Source organism: Ictalurus furcatus, chromosome 24 (genome assembly GCF_023375685.1).
Source record: "Ictalurus furcatus strain D&B chromosome 24, Billie_1.0, whole genome shotgun sequence".
NCBI lineage: Eukaryota > Metazoa > Chordata > Actinopteri > Siluriformes > Ictaluridae > Ictalurus > Ictalurus furcatus.
In genome coordinates, this window is record NC_071278.1 from 8,814,247 (window position 1) to 8,832,325 (window position 18,079).

Consider the following 18,079-nt stretch of genomic DNA (forward strand, 5'->3'; position numbering starts at 1 on the left):
TTCCTTATTTCTTATTTTTAATTTCTTGTGAATGTTTTGTTGTTGGAAGCATTGATAATATGATAGGATTGTTTTAGTCGATTTTATAACAAATTTAAAGCCTCAGAATTTAAGAAATGACTGTCCTTGGTATTACAACAACAGTCGAGTAAATATTGAATAAATCGAGCTTTATTAAGTAAATATTTTTAATGTCAACTGGTACTCTATTCACTAGCTGCGTTTACATGGACAACAATAATCCACTCTTAACCTGATTAAGACCATACTCTAAGAAACTACCATGTAAACAGCAATTTTTACTTACCTTAATCTAATTAAAGTCATACTCCTGTTTTAGTCACATTATGGACATGTATTACAGACATGTAAACACCTTAATCACATTATGAACGTCGTGTGAGAGTTTTCACCGCATTCTGTGACAGGATACGATCACACACGGCAGTGCTCAACATTTTATGGCGAACAAGAGAGTTCGGCTGCGTCCCACCGCATACTTGCCTACTATAGGCCTGTAGTGGGGAAAAATACATGCATCTCGGCTACTATATAGACAGTAAGTACGCGGTTTGGGACGCAGACCACGGCTTCAAGCAGTCGTCTATTAGCACGTACAGCATGACAAATAATTAACCGCACTTAAAGCGTTCATAAAAAAATTAAATAAAAAACACCCGAAACTGTATACAGTACCATAATGAAGACGTACTGTATGTAGATACGTGAAATTCTGCACGGACGTCGGACGGCGTGGCGCGGTGACGTAATGACGCGGGCTGTTAATCTAATTATGTTCTATAACATGCAAAACGGGAACATGACAGGAGTATTCTAAAAGCGCCTCATGTAAACACCTTAATCACATTATTATCTTACTCAGAGTAAGGTCAATAATTAGGTTACTACTGTCCATGTAAACGGTCACTGATCGTAGGTCCCGACTGATATATTCATTGACCAATAAAACTGGCTGATACTGATGTGAGCATTGATGGAAATAACAGTGACAGAGCAGCAATAATGTCATTGTGTACTGTATAGTCTATAGAAAAAGCTTAGTGAGGACACTAATTGTTCACACAAAGTACTGAAAGGCCTCCGTTTGATTTGAACTTGTGTTCTTCAGGCAATAAAGAAAGAAATTAGACAGCTGCATCACTTGGTTCAGTTACAGTTTTTTTAGTGCTTATGTATCTATTACAACAATTTCATATCAGTCAGGTTGCAGAATCACACTGATTTCATGAACAAGAAAAGCTTTTTAAATCCTTTCCCACAAGTCAAACATGAAATCACATGATATCAAATGACATACATAGAAGAGTAAGTATGAAATTCCACAGAGTAGAAATACTACAAAAAGTGTAAAAAATAAAAAATAAAATAAATAAATAAAACTACCAAAAAAGATTGCATTTTTTATTCTGGCTCTCAGGAATAGTGGTCACTCATTAAAGAGAGAACCCTCTAAATCACTGGACCATCTGTAGCCCATAAAGTGGCACTGGCATGCAATTTCTAGCACAGGAATGTTCCCGTTGCTTCACTAAGGCACCAAACTGTAAAAGATGAAACAGCACCACTAACCGGACTCGAGAAACTCAGAGCTGATTAACAATTAAACAATTTATTTTAGAGCTATTCAGTCCTGCAGTGTTAGTCCAGACAATCAGGTTACACACACAAATTCTCACAGTGACTTTAAAACTAATCAGATAAACCCTAATCTAGCACCTTAATTGAGTTTATCAAAATAACACCAACCTTCTTTATTTAGTCTATATACATATTAAAAGTGAGAAAAACATCCGTTTATTAGTTAATTATATATAATATTTGTGTAACCTTCAAAAAGAACTTTGTGCAACAGCAAAGATTAATTTATGTCAAGAATAGACAAAGGAGCAAAGTCATTTTTGTGTACTTAGTACTCACAACCCCCCCCCCCCCACACACACACACACACACACACACACACACACACCGCTTGCATCATATTTCTTCAAGTGGCATCACCACAGTTGCATGTGTGCTGAAGAAAAGCCCTAAACCCATAATTCTAAAAGTAGGGTGCAGGGTTTTTTTTTACCTTTTTACCTTTGTCACAGTGGTGAAAATTACAACCCATCATTCTTAAAGTTATTATATTATACTACATTATACTATAATCCAAACTCCAAGGTCTATAGCTCCAATAAATAACCAAAATATTACTGGATGCATTCAAATAATGAGCCTAATATTTGAGATTGTCGGATTATGTTCGGAAATTAAACGTGTGTGCAGAGTTTTTCTTTCTTTTGAAATGGGTAAAGGATTCTCTGGATGCAAAAAGTTTGAGAACCCCAGCTCTAAACTACTATAGTTAATAGAAACAGAAACAAGGCATGACAAGGCTGTAAGGTTATATTATTACTAGAGATGGCACCAATCCGATGCAGAGAATTAGTATTGGGCCGATTCCAAAAAAAACAAAAAAACCGCTGGATCATGAATTCAGTCCAATCTTATAACAAATCTAAAAGACTGGAATTGAATTTGGCACAGATTTTTTTTTAAATGGTTAAAGAATCATCATTGTGTTTTTTGCTGCGATTGATTGGACTATACTTATACTTCATTATAGTTATTATATTTGGCCAGTATATGAAAGAGTTTAACTTTTATAAAAATAAAAAGTACAGTTTTGTGTAAATCATATTTTCACATCAAGCTATATACTTTTTCCTGTATTTGTGAAGTGCTTCCAAAATATATGTAATTTGAAAGCTTAATGTTTTAAAGTAAAAAATATCAGTTGGATATGTGTTTCAATATATTTACAAGTGAGGACTACGTGGATATGACCAAATATATTCATTTGCATTTTCCTCATTTGTAAGGAAACTACAAAACTGTCCCATTATTAACAGTGATGAAGAGAAATCAACTAAAATGAATCAGAATTAGTGCAATAATAGGGAAACAGAACAATCCTGTTTCTAAATACTGCAAAAGTGATCCAGGAAATCGTTTTTTTTGTTTTACTCTCAAACAATTCTTTCCAAATGGGCTTTTACACGGAGTTTAATTTGAAAAACACCTGTTGTTTTTCCTCGACTAGTGCCTTGGTGATAAAGACTTGTGTCGAGCAGTAGATTGTGGAACTGCTCTCACTCCTCGTCCTTTGATTCATGTCTATGTAAACCCTTTACCATGTAAGGTCCGTGTGTTGAGCGGACACGCCTCCTTCAACGTAGCTACTGTTTGTTGTTCGTTCCATTTGTTGCTTTGTTCTTCACCGGTCCTCCTTTTCTCTGGTGTAACAGCTGGGAGTTGCTGGAGTCTCTTTCACCTTTGGGGAGGAATAATGCAAACAAAGTCATTTAAAAACACAGGACTTGTCATTTTATACACAGACATTATCAGTACCAGCAAATACACCATCACAGGTTGAAAACTGTTTTCTTAAGCAAAAAAAAAAACATAAGAAGTAAATATTTTTGAAAAAAAATTATATTATAAACTCATTTCTCAGGCATAAAAACTCTATCAAATGAACCCATGTGATTGTATAAGTCTGTTGTGTAATATGTAGTCAGGTGTCAGATTGACTCCTGTATATCTGACTTACCTTACTATGTAAAAATGAATGTGTCTGTGTATTTGTGTTATACATCACGTTTGTTGTTCTGTGATGGGTTCTGTTCCGCATGGTTTTTTATTTTTTTTTTTTTACATTTGCTGAAAAATTTCCCTTGAGGAGCGATAAAGCCGCCCAACAATTATCCTGAATCCCAAATGGCATCTGAATCATTATACAATATATGGTCACTTCACTACATAGGGTACAACATAATGGCATTGCACTATGTACATGGTGATTTACATGCCAGTAAACTGCCATTTCATTTCACCGAAAAAGTGTGACTCTGATGTCACCTGTTAGAAACGTTTAACAACTTACATTTTTAGTAAATCCGAAAATCGATACTTTTTTAAAAAAGTAAAAACTTTTTTAACAAGCATCCTCATTTACATACATTAAGTAATGTATGTTAGACCGCAAGGAGAACATGGAATAATAAACATTCAAATGTGGCTTTAAAAAAAACAAAAAAACAAACATAAAATACGTAAATGTCATGAAAATATGAGTAGTATTTGAATAGTGAAATGCATTCCGAGAGCTCTAATTCCTACCAGCACATCTGGAAGTGTTACCTTTAATGGTGTCGGGAGTGTAACCACTGGAGTCAATGAAACTGCTATCGTCACAATCGGACATGCTCTGCAACTGAGATTAATCAGACTACACGTGAAGCAGACAATAACACTATCACAAAGAGATACACAAGGTTATAAAAAACATTATGACCTTCTATAAAGTAAAAGGTCATTAAAGCGATCAGAGGGAATGATTGTATTGGAAACACACTAACCCTTTCTCACAGTACACTGGCGTTCCAGTCAAATCGGCATGTCAGACATTTTCAACCAGTATAAACAGGTGAATTATTTTATCGCTGAAAGTCTGTTATAAGGTTAGTCAGGACACTGTTGGGTTTCTGTGTGTAGAGTATTGTGGCTCTGTGTTTAACTGCTGGTGAGCAGGGAGATGGGAAAATAGAGGGAGCCTCCTGCTGGGCAAACAATTCACACCTCTCCACAATAACACTGGTACAGCGATAAAACAGACAGCACAACTAAAGCTTTTTGCCACAATAAAATTATAACATTTAAACCTTGGGGGGGGGGGGGGGGGATAAATAAATAAAAAATTATGAAACTGCAAATTCTTAAAGCACCTGAATGTCTTTCATTTGAGCCATTAACCGCTACTGTGGAGTGCGACATCACAAATAAATTCAACGCTGAACACGAGCACTAACAAAACAGGTGGAAATTCCATTTTTTGGCCCGAAAGTAAAAAGAGTAAGCTGATTAAGATTATGACTGATATGAGCGATTTACACTAATCTGTTTTTTAACGGCTGAGCAGGAAGGCTTCAACCTACTGTACGTGGTGTATAAACACACCTTCAGTCTCCCACCATATTTCTGCTCATGCCACACCATCCCATATAGGCAGAGAGAGGTAATGAAGGCCTGCATGTGAGAGAGAGAGATAGAGAGAGAGAGAGAGAGAGAGAGAGAGCGAGAAAGAGAGAGAGAGAGCAAGAAAGAAAAGATCTTTATCAGTGACAAGTAAACTACCATGAAGCCTAGCTGATAAAGACCTGGGTTTCAAATTGGTTTTACAGAAACACATGAAAACCATAAAGCCTTCATCTGTAACTACTTACCACACACACAAGCCACAGGATCACATACATGACCTGTGTTTTGGAGAACAAGTCCTGGCCAAACTTAACACATGCCAGCGCTTCCAGGAAGGCAATGGCCCTGACAGAAAGGAAAAGAAACTCATCTAAACAAGCAGTCTAAATACACTTATTTACATTTCACCCCAGTGCTGCGGAATGCTCGATTCTGATTGGTCAGAATGTGTGGATTGTATTCATTTTCTGTAACAGCACGGCCTGGACAGCATTTCCAACATCCAGGTTTATAGTATTATACTTGTTCTAATACGTTATTATTTCTATAGTAGTAACGTACATAGGGACTCGTATGACCGATGTCTAACATAAACAGATTAAAAACCACGTGTAATCGTTGATATGATGATGTAAACGCCTTATTCAGAAAACCCACTGAAAGGAGATATATGCGCGTGCTCAGTCCGCAAGGAATTGTGGGTGCTAACGGATGCTTAGCTGTAGGCTAGGTATTTAGGAATGGCAACTCGGGCATACTTACAACAACCGTGTATAGAGGAATATTCTGACGCCTGTACGCATGTAAACATCGTATTCGGAAGATGGCTGCAATCCGAATACAAATCTTAAACGGAATTTGATGTGCACGTAAATGTAGTAATCCACCTCATCTGCGTTCATTACGCCAGCGTCCGAGTCCATAACATGCCTACTCGGTTTTACAAACGTCCAAAATAACACTCTTTAAAACGCTGTTAACTGCAAATAAGATAACGTTGATGCCAAAAATGAAACCTTACATTGTTTTTTTTAATCTTTGAAAGCCCATTTATACAAATATATAAAGGTCATTTATACGAGCCCCTGATCTAGATAGTGCCACTGGTTACAGCCCTATTGTGGGAAAATAAAAAGGGCCTTTATGATTGGAAACGGAAATGCAATCAATTGCTAAAGGAGTCGTGATGACTATATTGACATAAGCGCTTGTAGACTATAAACACAAGGTAATCAATGTAACAGGTTATCTGCTTAAAATCAACAACTTTAATGGTTTAACTTTAAATGTATGTCAGTAATATAGACAATGCAGAGAAAGTGGACAAAGGCTTTACTCACCCAAACACCCAACACTGAGTTCCGACTCTTTTACACTGAGTGTCTGTAAGGTAAGCATAGTACTGCCTAAACCAAAACAGAAAGATCAGATTTAAATAGGGTGACGTATAATAAGTCAGAATTGAATAAATAAAGAAATAAAAAAAAGAGTGATCAAAATGGCTGAAGCTGAAACATTTGAAATTACATGTCTTATGTTTCCTGACTCAGTAAGTAGACCTCCATTAAAATAAAACTGTTGTCTGTGTGTCTGATAACTTCTGGAGCTGCAGATAAACTGCTAACTATTTTGATAAACAAAGTGAATCAGGTCAAGGAAATTACCATTATCTACACTTTTGTAAACACAAAATATAGTGGATATAAAAAAAAAATTATTATTATTATTATTTCCAAAATGGAACAAACTGATGCCTCATTGATAACGAGGAAGAGAACAGAAGCACCAAAACTCATTATACACTAAAAACAATGGGACTCATTTCTCAAGCTGGATACAAATTAATTTATTCGAAATTCGTTCGTAGGAGTATTTACACAAGAAATCTGCATTTCAGAAAAATCTTTACAAGAAGATTGGTAAAAAAAATGAGCACAATGTTTGAAAGAAGCTTGCAAACTAGCAAAAGATAAAATAATTAAAGTAGTCAGGTATTAATAACATGCTTTAAACATGCTTTTCACTTTTGAACTTATCTGTGAAGATCTGTAAACATACAGCATGACACACTGAGTACGTTTACATGGACAGCAGTAATCTAATTATTGAGCTTATTCTGAATAAGACAATACTGTGATTAAGGTGTTTACATGAGTCGCTTTTAGAAGATTGAGTAACGGCACACGTCATTACGTCCTCGTTATGGTACCGTATGCAGTTCTGAGTGTTTCATTTTTCATTTTACGAAAGCTGCAAGCGCGGTTAATTATGTGTCATGATGTACGTGCAAATAGACGACTGTTTGAAGCCGGGGGTTGCATCTGAAACCGCATACTTACCTACTATATAATAGCCGAAATATGTACATTTCACCTACTATATATTGTAGTAGGTAAGTACGTGGTTTGGGACGCAGCCATGCTCTCTTGTTTGCCGTCAAACGGTTGAGCACTGCCGTGTGTGTACGTGTCCTGTCGCAGAATGCGGTGAAAACTCCCACACGACGTTAATAGTGTGATTAAGGTGTGTACAGGTCTGTAATGCACTTCGATAATGCGACTAAAACAGGTCTTAATTCTTTTTGCGTTTACTTCGAGTATGACTTTAATCGGATTAAGGTCATCAATAATCACTGTTTACATGCTAGTTTCTTAATCAGAGTATAGTCTTAATATCGGATTATTGTTGTCCATGTAAACGTACTGACTGTCACAGTGCTCTTATCCTTCACTCAGCATCGAAAGATCTTTTCTCTAACCCGCTTACAAAAATGCACCGAATCCACTGTTTAGTGGAAGCTTACGTAAGACTGTACTGAGCTTTTTTAATGGAATGAATCATGAGTAACACTGTACCGCACAGTGGGGGCAGTGATGATCCCAACGAAGAGGATTCGACACCAGCTCAGGGGATGAGATGCCTGGAACACGAAGATGTGCTTCAGGAAGAATGTGTTCAGTTCTGTGAGCTGTGGACAGGATTGAAGAGACACAAACATTTCAAAAACAGCTTCAGAGAAATCATATTGCCAAAAAAATGTATGTAATATATTATACTGAGTTGATTTCACAATAATCAGCAACTCATTAAAAACACTTATTTAAAAGAAAAAAAAAAAAAGTCAATAATAAAAATTTTTAAAAAGTCACAGCCCCAGGCTGTCACATACCTGCCAGATGATCATGAAGAGATAAATCCCTGCCACTCTCTGGAAGGAAGATTTGGGGTCAAACCAGCGCACATAGGTCCAGCTGGCTGGAGTAAACTGCAGCACAGCACGTTTCAGCTTCCCTGTAGCACTGTGAATATCCCTGAGCACATGGACATACGTGGGAATAATTTATATTAACACACAGACACAGACAGAGGCACTACTTGTTTTTATGAATTCATTCATTCATTCATCTTTAGTAACTACATTATCCTTAGCAGGGTCCATGGATGGATCCAGGAACACTGGGTGTGAGGCTGGAGTACTTCCTGGATGAGGGTAGATTACATGGCATCTTACACACGCCCGCACACACACACACACAAAGAGGAAACCCATGCAGACACACAGAGGACATATGAAACTCTGCACAGACAGTATCCACTTCTTTAAGTGGTCTTTTTTTCCCCCCCTTTTAGAAAATATAAGATTACAATCCTTTAATCTCACTTTAATAGCATTTCCACCTGCCTGAGGAAATTACTTTTGAAAAAGTCTGCTTTAAAAAAAAACAACAGGTATTATGGACAAAAACAACATCTTGTAGTTGTTACAGCATCTCTATGGCAATCATGTTGCTTCCTAATCCTTTCTAATTAAACACTTTCAACAGTTAGTGGTCCAGGATATGTAAATATTAGAGCAATTTGGATAACATTATAGTTGGTGTTTGGACACCAATCTCATAAACCATGCGCAACATGACACGTGTTTTTGTTTAGTGCGTATCGTGAGCTCTGATTATCTCAACGCTCCGTTTGCACCTGGATATCTAAAATGCTGAAGTCAAAAGTCACTGGCAAACTGAGTTCTGTCTGATCTCAAATAAAATCATTATTAAGGACAGAATAATACAGTTGAATCCAAATGCGCACAATTTAAATTGCATCAATAACACACTGTGTGTCTTTTTGCAAGTAACAAAAATGGTCGAGTAGTGCATGTTAACATATGTAAAGAAAAACAAACTAAATATCAGTTTAAACATTAGCAAAACTAGTGAATCGTAGGCGTCTGTGAGCTTGTGTATGTGGAAGAGGGCGGATCGCTGCCCTGTGATGCAGCATGAGCAGCAGTTCGAGAGAAAAAAAATAGATACATTTGACTGGCTTCATGCGTGTTGGCGGAAGCATGTTAGCCTTCACCCACCCCGGGTGGTAGCGGCCATGTGACCGCGGAGAGTTAGCTAGTGGGTGGGAATTGGCAAGACCAAAGTAGGGAGAAAATGAGAAAAATGCCTGCAATTTCTGTCATATCTTCTTAGCTGTAATAAAGCCCATTCTACCTCACTCTACCAGTCGCCCTACACTACCTTCTTTATTCAGGTCTGGAGGGCTGTTCCTCTAACCAGCACATCTTTAGTAAAAGTAAAATGACACCGGTCTGTTCTGTTCCCAACTAATACAACACTTACAGAAAGAACCAATTTGGAGTACAAGACTCACTTGATACTGGCCCAGCGGTAAGTGCGCATCTCCAGAAAGTGGCACACGGTCATGCCTAGCCAGATACCGCCTCCATTACACAACAGGATGTCAAGAATGACCTGGTCCCACCAGCACTCAGCAAAGTTGGGCAGTAAGTGCATGAAAAATAACTGAAAAAGAGAAAGAGAGAACGAATGAATGAAAAGCATATCTTGAATGTACAACATAGAAGAAGTGTGGAAAACAAAAATATCATCGACAGGCCTTCCTTTTTGCCTCGATAGTGGATTTTATGGATACCGATAACCAAGTCGGGCGGTACCTACCTGCCGATAACCGATTAATCAACCCGTAGTTTTTAAAATTAATACTGAATGAAAATAAACACTCAAAGTAAAAATATCGCTGAACTTTATTACACAAATAAACAGTACTGACTGTACCATGAAAATGTACTGTAGTTTTTTAAAGGAAATAAATACAATTAATATATAACTTTAATATTAATGAATATTAAAGTAAATAAAAGATGTACATCGAAACTGAACCAAAAAGTAACACTCCAAATAACAAAAAAATAGAGACATCCAAAAATACATCATAAAACACTTCAAATACCACAACAAATTGAGTCAGTAATGGATGCTCCCTGGGATAGTCTCCAGGTTCCCCGTGACCCTGAAAAGGATAAGCGGTAGAGAAGATGGATGGATGGATGGGTTTAAACGGGAGCAGCGTTTGGTGTGGATTTTTGCTGATAACCGATAGTTCCAGCAATTAATCGGCAAAACTGAGCAATCGGTCTACTCACTCCATCCGTTAGAACTAATGAAAGTGCACTATTCTGACAGTTTTGATATTTTGTAGCCATGCCCAAAATCATAATGAAAAACATCACTGTGCAGATGAAGTCCCACAATGCACTGCTTAGGTTTAGTGTCCAAATGATGTAGTATACTAAGGGAGTGGCAGTGGGTCTAGCAACCCCAGAAGCATAGCCAGAGGGTCCATGATTTTTTTATTTAGCAACAGATGTAGAAACCACAACCCATCATGATCAACTTTACTATAATTATTATTGAGTTGAGTAATGTGTTGAATCTAAACCTCAATAACTCAAAAAAACAAGTCGGCTTATAAATAATGTAATTTTGAACCTACTGTATTCTGGAAGTGGAAACATATTTAAATAACATTCATGTAATAAATCTGATGTCTGGAATTGATTTTAGAGTTAAAGGCCTCCCTAATTTGATACAAAACTTTTAAGAACCCCCTGCTCTAATAAAACCCCAATTCCAAAAAAGTTGGGACGCTGTCTAAAATGTAAATAAGAAACAGAATGCAATGATTTGCAAATCTCAAACCCATTCACAACAGAACATATTATATAAACCAGTCATGTTACTGAACTGTTGCCAATTAACCTCCAGCTGTTTCTTTTTAGTAACACTTACTTTTCCGGCCTTTTGTTGCCCCCGTCCCAACTGTCTTGAGACGTGTTGCAGCCTTCAAATTCAAAATGACCTTTTTTTTTTTTTCCCCTTAAAACGGTACATTTACTCGGTTTAAACATTTGCTATGTTTTCTATGTTCTATTGTGAATAACGTACGGGTTTGTGAGATTTGCAAATCATTCCATTCTGTTTTTATTTACATTTTACACAGCGTCCCAACTTTTTTTTTTAAGATTCTTTAAAGTAAAATTCTTATTGCATAGATAATACTTGTAAGGTTTTATGCCACACCTCTGTGAGCTCCCACGTGATGCTGATGGTCCAGCAGAGTCCGTAGCTGCGGATGAGCAGAGCTTTCATGGCCCAGCCCCAGAAGTGGCCAAAGGCAAAAATGTCAAAGTGACTCAGGATGCGCTCCCATGTGATCATGTGACAATTCACTGCATACTCCTGCAGAATAAAAAGAAGGGCCAGCATGAGGGACATAGATAACTGGAGATAAGAAAAAAAAAATGCTGAAAATGCTGAGCATGCCCAGTTGAGCTCGAGTTTGGATGAAGACGGCAATAGAAAAAGATCTACATGACTTTGAAGGAGGCTTCGTTATTGGGAATTCAGTCACAAACACTGTTCAACTGAAAAAAGGAAAACTGACACAAGTCATATCTGCATTTAGATAGACGTTTAAAAATAACAACAAAAAAACCAAAGTAAATAGGACTGGAAACTGAAAAATTCTTCATGTTGAATGAAACACATACGAATGCACATTTGAGAGTTCTGTAGTGCAAAAAACATAAGCTCTGATCTACAGAGATGTGGAAAAAGTGATCTGACCAGATGAGTCATCCTTCACCATGTTCTCAACAAGTAGGCGATGTGCATGTGTTGCCTAGACCGAAAAACAACACAGGACTGAACGCTTGACTCCTACAAGTCTGTCATGCTGTAGAGAACTCTTGCTGCCATGGTTCGAGTGCATTTCAGTACATAGTTCTTTTTTTTTTTTTTTAAGCATAATGGAACATTTTAACTTTTGAAAAATAACATTTTAATTATTTGTCGTGCTGTACATGCAAATAGACGACTGCTTGAAGCCGTGGGCTGCGTCCCAAACCGCGTACTTGCCTACTATATAGCCGAGATACATGTATTTCACCTGCTATATAGCAGGTAAGTATGCGGTTTGGGACGCAGTCGTGCTCTCTTGTTTGCCGTCAAACGGTTGAGCACTGCCGTGTGTGTACGTGTCCTGTCGCAGAATGCGGTGAAAACTCCCACACGACGTTAATAGTGTGATTAAGGTGTGTACATGTCTGTAATACACTTCGATAATGCGACTAAAACAGGAATACTCCACATGTCTTAATTCCATTTGTGTTTACTTCAAGTATGACTTTAATCAGATTAAAGTGATCAGAAATCGCTGTTTACATGATAGTTTCTTAATCAGACTATTGTCTTAACCAGGTTAATATCGGAATATTGTCCATGTAAATGTACTGACTGATGGGAGCGTTAAATGAAATTCTCCACCATCAACATCAAAACCCCATTTGAGGGAATATCTTTTGGAAGAATTGTGTTCTGTGCTCTAGTACAGTTCCAGAGACATATATAACGTATGCCAAGACACACTGAAGCTGTTGTGGTGTGCACACGGTGGACCAACACATTATTACCACACACACGTTGTTTCCTTTGTTTGTAATGTGATCGCTGTAGCTGCTAGAGACACACTTGCACTTTAGATCACTTACAGAAACAGCTATAAGGGTTGACTTTAACACATTTAGATACGCAAGACGCTGTTCAGAGATCTTACTCTACTGTGTAGAGCCACTTTACATCGAAGAAACACCCTTACTCTAACACACACACACACACACACACACACACACAGACAGACAGTCGAGGATCCACAAATGAGTACAGCGGAAAGCAGTAATGGCAAGAGAAATGGATTAGTAATATTGTGTAGTTGTTAATTACTAGAGATGATCTTTAAGGCTGTGGGTGTGAGAATGTTTGCAACATCGTCTCAGGCTCATCTTGCATCACTTATGACAGTCATCACGTTAACACTACAGAGATTACAACATCACAACTGCTATAAATAAATAAATAAATAAATAAATAAATGAAATCATTCCTGTCACATGACTGGCTATGGCTTCCCAGCTTCTCACTTCCTCAAAAGGTTAATATTGCACCGCCAAACAACTATTACTGATGACATCACCGCCTAATCACTCACCATAACATCTGCCTCACGTGTCGCATAACGCAGGTTGGGGTCCAGCCAGTACATCAAGAGCTTCACCTGGTCCCAGTTCAGGAAGATGAGGAACACCAAAAAAAGGAAGTAGAGAACACTGAGACCTGCAAAAAGGTGCCAATATTTGATGGCTCAAGAATCCTGGACAAATAATGCTCCTGGTAAGTGAGACATCCGAGAGACAGCGGGTCCACTCACCGAAAACCATGCGCCATATTGCTGGGTGCGGCCTGGTAAACGGACCTGAAACAAGATTCCAGCCATTCAGATGGAGCATAGACCTTCACAGACAAAGGGCTTAGAACAGAGTTACTGATTAACCAAAACCATTCCAGTGACTTATTATAATATGCCCATAACTCAACCTCACAGATTCAGTGACTGTGATTGTTACACAACAGATTAAAAACAAAAAAAAATCAAGTCATAGTTCATAAAGATTGTATGAATACTGTACTGGAGACGGAAAGTGAAAATAACTCATGCCAGTACCGTTGGGGAAAGCCAGGACACTGATAACAAGGAAAAAGGAGACAACTAGGGCAAGGCCCACTCGCAGGTTATTGTCAGGATCGGAATCATTTCTGTAAAAAAAAAAAAAAAAAAAAACGATAAAATGTTACTGTGAGGATCTGCAGCATTGTATATTTATTATTTTGAGAGAAATGTAGATCCAGAACAGCTGCACGGCTACCCGGTGTCCAGTTTTATCAAACCAGAAAAAAGTCTTTCACATCTAAATGTTTTGAAATGTCACATTGAGCCCTAAACCCACAATTCCACAATAATATGATATTATATTATATTATAAGGCTATTTTAACATGTCGAACAAGGTTATAATCGGTCCTCAGCACAGAAACCCAAGAAGTCACAGTACACTTGAAGACATTTCTGTGATACACAATATGTATCACAATGCACAGATGTTTAAAAACACTATGAAAAACTTTCATGTCTACAAAAATTAATTACTTTTAAATTTTAAAAGGTTTATAATTTCTATTTTTTTTTTAAAAAAGTTAGAAAAGGGGGCACACAGTGGCTTAGTGGTTAGCACGTTCGCCTCACACCTCCAGGGTCGGGGGTTCGATTCCCACCGTGGCCCTGTGTGTGTGGAGTTTGCATGTTCTCCCCGTGCTGCGGGGGTTTCCTCCGGGTACTCCGGTTTCCTCCCCCAGTCCAAAGACATGCATGGTAGGCTGATTGGCGTGTCCAAAGTGTCCGTAGGGTATGAATGGGTGTGTGAGTGTGTATGAGATTGTGCCCTGCGACGGATTGGCACCCTGTCCATGGTGTACCCCGCCTTGTGCCCCATGCTCCCTGGGATAGGCTCCAGGTTCCCTGTGACCCTGAAAACGATAAGCGGTATAGAAGATGGATGGATGGATGGAAGTTAGAAAACATCTTGTATATGTCTATCATATCATATCGCCCAGTCCTCCTTTCAACGTCTGTTCTGTTCGCGTGTTCTTCTGACTTTGAGAAACGTTACTCAGAAGACATAAAGGTGACTGGCGTCAAATAAAACCAAAAAAAAAAAAAAGAATTTTGTTGTTTTTAAAAATTTTGTTGTAAATACAAAGAATAACATATTTAAATTGCTCTAGTTTGGTCCACCTTATCTTGAAACTCTAATTTGAACTAGCCAATAAGAACATTGAAAACTTCGCATAGCCAGTCCACCTGAGAGTTTAAACTGCTGCTGAGATTTACCAGACTGGTTCTCTGACGTCTGTCTTTTTAAGTAAACTTACAGTCCGTCATATAAACTTAGATCTTATAAGCTGGAGTAATGTTCAAATAATCAAACAGCCTCATTAAATTACAGACAGATGTCCAAAACATCCAGAAGTGTAATCAAGTATTGTTGGCACTTAATAGGAAGAAACTGCTTGACTAATTGCTTTGCTAAATTGTTTTAGTGAAAACAAAACATGAGAGTCTGGACATAATTGTATAGGTAAGGCTAGAAGTTATTGCTAGAATTTGAATCAGAGGTTAATCACTTTTGAGTAATTAGCCAACACTGGGATTAAGAGGAGCATAAGCATGTGGTGATGATGTAAACAGTGACCACACTGCCATAAACGTATCACCTTACACGTTTCAAAGTGTAGGAAGTCCATTTTAAATGAAAATCCTTTTTCTGGTCACTGATAAGGATTGAAAGTCTACTATGGTAGAGTCTACATGGTTTGTCAAAGTTGGACTGGAAGAACTCGAGTGCCCTGCACAGATCCCTGACCTCAACCACACTGAACACCTTTGGGATGACTTGGAACACCGACTGCACTCCAGACCTCCTCACCTGACCTCATGAAGGCTCTTGTGGCTGAATGATCACAAATCCCCACAGCCATGCCCCAAAATCTGATAGAAAGCTTTCCCAGGAGGAGTAGAGGTTATTATTATTATTTTTTTTTTTTTTTATTTTAAAAAGCACATACGAGTGTGATGGTCAGGTGTCCTCAAACATTTGTCCATATTTTGTCATTTTTACACTACTCATATTTGTTACTTACTTACATTGCATCTTTTATTCTCATTGCACCTCTTCTATTCTATTTTAATCATACTTGTTTCAGATAAGTTGTTAAAGTTGTTGTATACATGCGTTCATTTACCTGAGCCTCGCCTTAAGCTTTCCCTGCTGGAAAAAAAAAAACACAATAGAAACCATCACAGATATTTGCGTGGCTACAAATACCATTACAAACCATCACCTAACCATTAAAACCATTACCGGTCCTTAATGGTATCCACTAGACATAACATGCCACCGATAGAAGACAATAAATTACCAGTAGAGACCCACAGGGACCATTACAGCTTCCATTCAAACCAACACAATTCCCATTATAACCATTCAAACCAATACAATTCCCATTAAAACCATTACAAATTCTATGAGGGTTTCTATTGGTTTTTTTTCAGCATGGTTCCTTGTCTTGACATACTGTGTAAATGCTAAATAAATCTGACTTGAGTTGAGATCAGCCACTAACCCCAAACTAATCACCCACAGCCCTGGGGTGGGTGTGAAAGCAGGGGGTCAGACAGAAAGCCTACCTGGTGAACGCAAAGTACATAATACTGATTATGGTGAACGTCAGTAACGTGATCGTGTGTGGCTTGTAGAAGAACTCTATCGTGATGTCCTCCACTTGTTGCTCGTTTATCATCCGGAAATGAAGCTTGTAATGGACATCATCTTTGCTAAGAGTCCGAGAGTCCGGTGAAGATGCCATGGTAAGGACAAAAAGCTGCCGAGATCTTAAACCGTCGCCCTACTACACAAGGTGGACAATTGGGAAACGTGACTTCCCGTTCTGAAGTTAATGTGGGTGGGGCGGAACGTGTGTAGTTCGGCGATTGCTATTGGCTGATATCACTTCCGCGATTGTAACGCGTATTCTCATTGGCGGAGCTCAGCTTGGGCAAATGCGCACCGTAGTGAATGGAGGTGTTACCTTGGACTACCTGTTGTGTATTAGACATATAGTGCATTACATAGTGTATTCAAGTGTATACTTAAAAATAATAATAATAATAATAATAACAATAATCATAAAAACAACAGAAATAACAATAACAACAACAATAATAACAATAATAGCAAGGACAATAATAATAACAATAATAACAACAACAACAATAAAAATAAGTACTTATTTAATACTATATTTAGTGTACTTATATATGAAATAAGACTTACACTATGTGGTCAAAAGTATGTGGACCCCTGACCATCACACCCATATGTGGTTCTTCCCCAAACTGTTGCCACACAATTGTCTAGAATGTCTTTGCCTGCTGTTGCATTAAAATTTCCCTTCATTGGAACTAAGAAGCCCAAACCTGCTCCAGCATGATAATCCCCCTGTAAACAAAGCAATGTCCATGAAGACGTGGTTTCAGAAGGTTGGAGTGACCTGACCCCATTGAACACCTTTAAGGCTGACTGCACCCCAGGCCTCCTCACCTGATCTCACTAATGCTCTTGTGGCTGAATGAACACATATCCCCACAGCCACGCTCCAAGCTCTAGTGGTAAACCTTCCCAGAGGAGTAGAGGTTATTATAACTGCAAAGATGGACTAAAACTGGAATTATATTTTCAAAAAACATATATAAGTGTGATGGTCAGGTCACACTGACTTCACAGCAAGCCTTCTTGCTGGTTTCATGTTTGTGTACACAAAAAACAAGCATGTCTATTGGAAAATAAGATGTACGGTGAATTTGTTTTAAAGGTTGATTCTCTTTCTCAAAAGGGGGGTGGGGGAACACAAGACATTTGGAGCCTTTAGCTTTGTCCACTTCAATTTCTAACAAACTAGTCCTAGAATTTTTGGCCTATCTTCAAATGCCGTGTCAAACTACTCAGCAGTGGAGTGTGACTCTCAGTAATTATCAAAAAACATGTCGACATATGAATATGGCCACCATACAGAATATGGCCACCATACAGCAATCAGTTCTAAGGAGGCAAAGTTGGTTTACTCATACAGCTGTACTTCATGATTGGTTACATGGATTTGAACTAAACCAGAAAGACATGTTCAGTACAAGGTTCTAAGGATGTCTGCAAATGTCACGGTCATTGAACAGTCAAGTCGAGAGTGAAGTTAGATTCCTATAGCTGTTTCTCAGGAACAAAA

At 38.1% G+C, this 18,079-nt stretch overlaps 2 protein-coding genes across 2 annotated transcripts in view; one reads left to right on the forward strand and one right to left on the reverse strand.

Annotated features, from left to right (window-relative positions):
• Positions 1-18,079, forward strand: part of vps28 (VPS28 subunit of ESCRT-I) — a 200,612-nt gene that overhangs the window by 112,935 nt on the left and 69,598 nt on the right. The window lies entirely within an intron of this gene.
• On the reverse strand, positions 1,953-16,479 carry ptdss1b (phosphatidylserine synthase 1b). The gene is made up of 13 exons (XM_053612334.1): positions 14,456-16,479; positions 13,909-14,000; positions 13,615-13,659; positions 13,396-13,520; positions 11,430-11,588; positions 9,700-9,851; positions 8,213-8,354; positions 7,899-8,011; positions 6,384-6,449; positions 5,289-5,388; positions 5,023-5,091; positions 4,207-4,279; positions 1,953-3,337 (listed from the first exon to the last, which is right to left on the reverse strand). Exons 1-13 carry the CDS (start codon positions 14,731-14,733, stop codon positions 3,243-3,245), a joined length of 1,509 nt encoding a protein of 502 aa, XP_053468309.1. The 5' UTR covers positions 14,734-16,479; the 3' UTR covers positions 1,953-3,242.

Bases quoted from the DNA above. Each gene is read 5' to 3' on its own strand.
- ptdss1b (XM_053612334.1), bottom strand. From the start codon at position 14,733: ATGGGGCACAAGGCGGGGTACACCATGGACAGGGTGCCAATCCGTCGC. The intron at 13,660-13,908 runs GTACTGGCATGA...ATCTTGTTTCAG, and splicing joins TGTCCTGGCTTTCCCCAACG to GTCCGTTTACCAGGCCGCAC. The intron at 4,280-5,022 runs GTGTGTTTATAC...GATTAATCTCAG, and splicing joins AATATGGTGGGAGACTGAAG to TTGCAGAGCATGTCCGATTG.